This window comes from Pundamilia nyererei, unplaced genomic scaffold (assembly GCF_000239375.1).
Source record: "Pundamilia nyererei isolate P.nyererei 1_Seehausen unplaced genomic scaffold, PunNye1.0 scaffold01205, whole genome shotgun sequence".
Lineage (NCBI taxonomy): Eukaryota > Metazoa > Chordata > Actinopteri > Cichliformes > Cichlidae > Pundamilia > Pundamilia nyererei.
Genome location: NW_005188606.1, coordinates 9,202 through 15,810, shown reverse-complemented (window position 1 = coordinate 15,810; position 6,609 = coordinate 9,202). Strand labels below are relative to the sequence as shown.

At 42.7% G+C, this 6,609-nt stretch overlaps 1 protein-coding gene across 1 annotated transcript in view; it reads left to right on the top strand.

The window, feature by feature from the left end:
* Nucleotides 1–2,416: 2,416 nt before the first annotated feature.
* The window catches only part of LOC102192986 (GTPase IMAP family member 8-like), a gene marked incomplete at its 3' end in the record, with an annotated part of 9,431 nt that continues 5,238 nt past the window's right edge, over nucleotides 2,417–6,609 (top strand). The window contains exons 1-2 of the mRNA XM_013908105.1: nucleotides 2,417–2,477; nucleotides 2,804–3,418. Coding sequence (XP_013763559.1) covers nucleotides 3,115–3,418 — 304 coding nt within the window. The remainder of the gene's footprint in view (nucleotides 2,478–2,803; nucleotides 3,419–6,609) is intronic.

The window sequence follows — 6,609 nt, the reverse complement described above, 5'->3', positions numbered from 1 at the left end:
ATGGAGCTCCTCCTCAAGGTTTCTGCTGGGCTTTGTCTGTTCTTGGAGTACTGTTTGTTCCTCTTTATGAGAACTCCTCGTTTATCTCAGCCTTGGCACCAAGCACAGATGGATGACGTATGGAATAAAACAAGTTGGAGGTGAACAATTTCACCCCTGACTTGTTAAAATTAAATCCATTTGCTTTAAACAGATGCCTGCGTTCCCAAAAATTTTTTAAAGTTGTTGATAAAATGCACTGAGTGGTCAGCACATGCTGATATGAGCCATTTATTCAGTGTAAACAACCTGCTGAATCTCTCGTTCAGGAGAACAACTAAGATAATTCATCCACAATACGAGGTTAGTCATTAATGAACTGCAACAACATTCGAACAGAGCAGCTGCGAGAGAATTCAACATTAATGAATTAATGGTACGGAAGTGGAGGAAGCGCAGTTCTTAGCTTTTCCCATATTTCAAAAGTGCTTTGTCTCTTTGCTATGATTGTCGCCCAGCATAATTTGCAGATGATAATGCTTGTAGCCACTGCCATGCTTTCGACCAAAACAGGCGCAGCTTGATGACATCATCAACACCTCCTCTTCTTCCACGTCTGCTCACTCCTGTCGACCTCTTATCTGCTCCCGTTTGAACTCCTTTGCCCCAGAGAATGTCCTTATAACCATTATGAAGTGTGATGTGTAAGCATGCAGCAAAAAGGACCCTTAAGTGCTCTACATCACTGTCAATATTTCAATCCAGACATACCACTGGACGAGGCTTTTGACCCTCAAAGCAAGGAGCTTTCTTTAGACACCTTTTCAGCTTTGACAAAAGTTCAGCTTGGATAACCACATTTACTCAGGGCCTTCTTGATGTGCTGTTCTTCTGCCTCCCTGGCCGCTGTGTTAGTGGGGATGGTGTTGGCTCTATGTTGTCGCGTCCTGATGATACCCAGTTTGAGCTCCAGTGAATGATGAGAGTCAAACCTTAAATACTGATCCGTATACGTAGGTTTACGGTACACATCAGCTTTTAGATGTCCCCCATTACTGATGGAAATCTCACAGTCTAAGAAGGCCAAGTTGTCTTTTCTATATCGTCCCTGATGAATTGTGAATTGTGGAATGTCCTGAGAAACCTGAGAAAGAGGTAATCTGATAAGCTAACAAGATATACTTGTAGATATACTGTAGCATGTTAGCAGTGCACACACACACATACATACATTCACACTGTACATATACTCATGCAAATGGAGGCAAGTGTCAGGGGTGTTATGTGAGCACACGGTCAGATTCTCTTTTCACTTGGGTAGTGCGGTCTATGGATAACTATATTTTATTAACTGTAAATATGTTTTGAAATAGTTAAAAATGTTTATTCCAACTTTCCTGCATTTCCGGCACAGTGTTGGGTAAGTTACTTTAAAAAAGTAATTAATTACTAATTACTAATTACTTAATCAATATTGTATTTAAAATACTTATCTAATTACTGTGTCTGAAAAGTAACTTAATTACTCAATAAGTAATTTAACTGAATACTTCTTAAAATCCCTATAAACCTTGAGTGGACAAACAATAGAAATTAAACTCTTTAAATAATAAATACATTTTTTTTAAAAGATGGAGACTCTACAGTACGCAGCGGTAGCATCTCTTCCACAATGTAGCCTGCAATTATTTTTTTTAAGCTCACCTTCAGACGCTTTCTGTGCTGCTGAAGTAAAATCAGGTTTTGCTGCTTAGCAGGAGTTGTCGCGGTGTTATCCATGGATGATGAACAAGGATCACTCAGAAGTGTTTGTCCATGCTCTCATGTCAGGCGCTTCAGTAGATTACTCCTGCTATTAACAGCAGCCGATAGTTTTTACATATTACTGTAATGTTCTTGTCTGCTTGTTTCAGAAAAGTGAAGAGACGGGAATATGTACATTTCGTAAAACAGCCACTCGCTTCAACCGAGTCCGACATCTTCCGCTTTAGAATACGACTATAAAAAAAAAAAAAAAAAAAAAAAAAAAATAGAATACGACTATGCAGCAAACTGGCGCGAAATGACGCGCACCTGCACTACAGCGACGTTAAAGCGGCAGTTTATTTTTACCTTTAGAAGATAAATAATGATATTCAGCGAGTTTAATTATTTTACAATTTAACGCAAGTACATTGTAAGTAACTGTAATTAAAATACCTAAAAATGAACAGTAATCAGTTACTCTACTTTTTCAGTGGAAAAGTAATTTAATTACAGTAACGCGTTACTTACACTCAACACTGATCCGGCAGCTTCTTGTCTATTTACACAGACTTAGGAACATAATCTGTTTAATTACATTGATATGAAATCTGTTCATTACATAGAGTGAATGGGATTTTTCATTTCAGAAAGCAAAAATGGTGGCTGGTAAAGTGTTAGAATGCTGATTTGTGTTTTTTCTATTTTTGCAGATGAAGATAAGCCAGAACACATCAGCACTGAGTGTGAGGACTGTAAGAGAAATTAACAACACATAATGAATAAAATAAGATAAACCAATAAATGTGTGGTACAAAATATTATGCCACAAACTTTATAATTTCAAAATATCAACCCAGTAGTAACATATCACAATCTTTAACAAATGAAATAAAAATAAGAGGTTAAATGTAAGTGTTTATGTCTAAATTCACATTTTCTGTTTTGAATAAACTGAATCGTTTGATTTCTTGTACAAAGGATGTGGCGCAACAACTCTAAATATTATTGACTAATAATTACAAAAAACTTAATGAAAAATGAAAGTTAACTCAGTACTCACCTAAAGTCTCTTTTTCAGTGTCTGAGCTGAGGGTCGTTCTGCTGGGGAACAACTGGTCTAAGAGAAGCTCAGTGGGCAACTTCATACTGGGAGTGACTGTGTTCAGCTCTGAGGATAAAGCAGACCTCTGCCTGAGAGTCAAAAGGGAGCTGAAGGGGAAAGAAATCGATCTCATCAACACTCCAGATCTGCTGTCAACTAAAATCTCCCCAGAAGATCTGACGAAACAAGTTGAGGACTGTGTGAGACTCTCTGCTCCTGGACCTCATGTGTTTCTGCTGGTCCTCCAGCCTGCAGACTTCACTGAGGATCACAGACAGAGGCTACAAATGGTCCTTGAAATCTTTGGTGATCCATCATTTGATCGTTCACTGGTTCTGATAATGCCCAAAGACAAGAGTTCAAGTTCCATTGAAAAGTATCAGCAGCATCCACAGTTAGGAGACATAATCAAGAAATGTAGAGAAAAACTGTTGTGGCAGAAGAACCTGGAACAAGAGCAGCTGTTAGCAGCCATAGATACAGTGGTGAGGAAGAGCATGAGGGAGGAAGTTTCCAGTGAGGAAACATCTGTTTCACCCAGTCAAGATGAGGAAGAAAAAGTCCCTGCCAGCTTGGATCCTATAAGGGGCGGTGAGTACAGTAAAAATATTTGTTGTATAGCAGAATGTGATGATTTAATGATTAAGTTCAGGCCTTTCAATAAATGTCTGTCTATTAAACACCCTGCAATCCAAGGGGTCTAGGTTGGCCTCCAAACAGACACATCTTTTAAAGATAAAACATTTTAATAATCCTCAGCTCAGGTTGAACAGGTTGGCGAGAAAATGAAAGAGTTTGAGATGATCTGGACATGTGAACAGGAGGGGTATAAAGGATGTTGAGGATGGAGCTGCCAGGCAGGAAAAAAGGAAGACTCGAATAAGCTACATAGACGGACAACATGCAAAGGGTTGGTGTGACAGGAGTAACTAGAGACAGTTAAATGCAGGCCTGTGATCTGTCAACCCCTAACCCCCAAAAAGAAAGAAACACTTAAATGTCCCATTCAGACATAAAAGCTAAAATGATTATTTAAAACTTGAGGAGAATAAAAGTTCTTAATGTCATATTCCCATCCATCCATCTTCATCCATCCTTCATTCATCCATCTTCCGCTTTATCCGGGGCCGGGTCGCGGGGCAGCAGCCTAAGCAGAGAGGCCCAGACCTCCCTCTCCCCAGCCACCTCCTCCAGCTTATCTGGGGGAACACCAAGGCGTTCCCAGGCCAGCCGAGAGATATAATCTCTCCAGCGTGTCCTGGGTCTGCCCCGGGGCCTCCTCCCAGTGGGACATGCCCGTAACACCTCACCCAGTAGGCACAAGATTTAACATGTTTATTTGCAGATAGTAATGAATTCAGAATTAACACTGACTGTGATGCTGTGAGATCAAGGAGACATGGCAAGGGTAGTGTAGTTAGTCTGAGAGCACATGGGCACTGTCACAAAAGCTCACGAGATTCTAACAATGTAAAGTGGTTTGCGCAGAAACAGAGATGAATTCAAAGAAAAATCTGACACAAAACTTGGTACCACTGAGGCCTGCCACATACCCTGGCTGATGCAACGATCTAGCAATGGCAAAAGCCTGTCCATAAGATGCTGGTTTATGAGACACTCCTCAAGACCTGGCTCCAAGGAAAGGGCTTCAGTCCCCATATTCCGATATCTATATCTTCTGTGAATTATTGCCTTATAATGGTGGAGGGGTTTGTGCGTCCCAGGGATCCCAGGGGCAATGTTGTTGGGTGTTTTTGGCCCCTTGGCAGGGTCTCTGATGACAAATTGGTTCTGGGTGAGGGACTAGGCGATTCAAAACTCCTATTAATGAAACATCTGGGGAACCTTCCTTGATGCATGTTCAATCAATGAGGTATGTAAATCCCAAACCTGCAGCCAGCCGAGACTGAAGAAGCCACTTGTATGAGTGACAAAACGTTTCTCCCACTGAAAGCTCTACTTCCAGATGAACAGAATCAACTTTTTGTGATCTAGGCAACATTTCACCCTGCCAGGGGTAGGTGCCTGGGGGCAAGTGCCTGGTAGCTGGGCCTTAGTCCATGAGGCCGGCCGGGACACAGCCTGAAAAAGGGAGATGGGCTCACCCTATTGTTGGTCCACCACTCTAGTTACACTAGTATCCCCTCGTCTTGGTGTCTGCACATTGGAGTTTATCTTGGTGGACAAGAGGGTTTGTTCTCTGCGCCTTATGGTAGGGGAATGGGTCCTGACTGTTTCTTGCACTTGCCATACGACAGTTCCGAGTACCCAGCCTTCCTGGAGCCCCTGGGTGAGTGCTTGAGGGTGCTCCACCTAGGGACCCTGTTGTCTTACTGGGAGATTTCAACACACATGTGAGCAATGACAGTGAGACCTGGCTGGGCGTGATTGGGAGGAATGGCCTGCAAGATCTCAACCCAAGCAGTGTTCTTTTACTGGACTTCTGTGCAATCCACAGTTTGTTCATAACAAACACCACATTTGAACATAAGCATGCCTATAAGTGCATGTGACACCCTTGGCCAAAGGTCGATGATCAATTTTGTTATTGTATCATCAGATTTAGGAACGTATGTTCTGGACACTTAAATGACGAGAGGTGCTGAGCTGTCAACTGATCACCACCTGGTTGTGAGTTGGATCAAGTGGTGGGGGAGGATGCTGAACAGACCTAGGTCACCTAAACATATAGTGAGGATGCAAGATCTTCAACTCATACCTCTGGCAGAGTTTTGACAGCTTCCTGAGAGAGACTGGGGACATTGAATCTTAATGGACCTTGTTCAGCAATCTCTGTTACTGAAGCTGCTGCACTGAAGAAGGACTCTTATCATGCTTGGTTAGCCTGTGGGACTTCGGAGACAGCCGATAGGTACTGACAGGCGAAGTAGATTGTGGCTCAGGCTGTGGCTGAAGCAACAACTTGTGGGGGGAGGAGTTTGAAGATGCAATGGAAAAAGACTTTTGGACTGCCTCAAAAAGATTCTGGGAAAATGTCAGGCATCTCAGGAGGGAAAAGTGGTGCTCTACCTACACTGTGTATAGTGTGGGCAGCATGCGTCTTCTGAAGAGGAAGCAGAGTCTGGGATGAGGCACGATGACGACGACTTATCCATCACTGGGGGTGAGTTCACTGAGTTAACCAACTCGTTCGTGGCAGGGCCCCTGGGGTGGATGAGGCTCGCTCTGAGTTCCTGAAGGCTCTGGATGTTGTAGGGCTTTCTTGGTTGACACATCTCTACAATGTTGCTTGGACATCAGGGATGGTACCTCTAGATTGGAAGACCAGGATGGGGGTTCCTATCTTCAAGAATGAGGAGAGAGGGGCATGTTCCAACTACAGGGGGATTACACTGTATTTCTTCTTCACTCACTATGTGATTATACACCTCTCTGCATTTCATCATCACAACAAGTCTTTTGTCCGTTTCCCTTCTCTCACCCCAAGCGGTTATAGCAGATGGCCCCGCCCCTCCCAGAGTTTGATTCTGCTGGGGGTCTTCCTGTTAAAAGGGATTTTTCCTTCTCACTATTGCCAAAGCACTTGCTGATAGGGGGTCATATGATCTTTCAGTTTTTCTCTGTATGTATTATTGTAGGGTCTACCTTGCAATATAAAGCACCTATAAATTGTTCATGAGTGAGTGGAGCGGGAGATCGGCAGATGGATTGGTGCTGCGGATAATGTACCAGTCTGTCGTGGTAAAGAGAAATCTGACCATAAGAGCGAAGCTCTCAGTTTATTGGTTGATCTACATCCGTACCCTCAACTATGGTTAAAA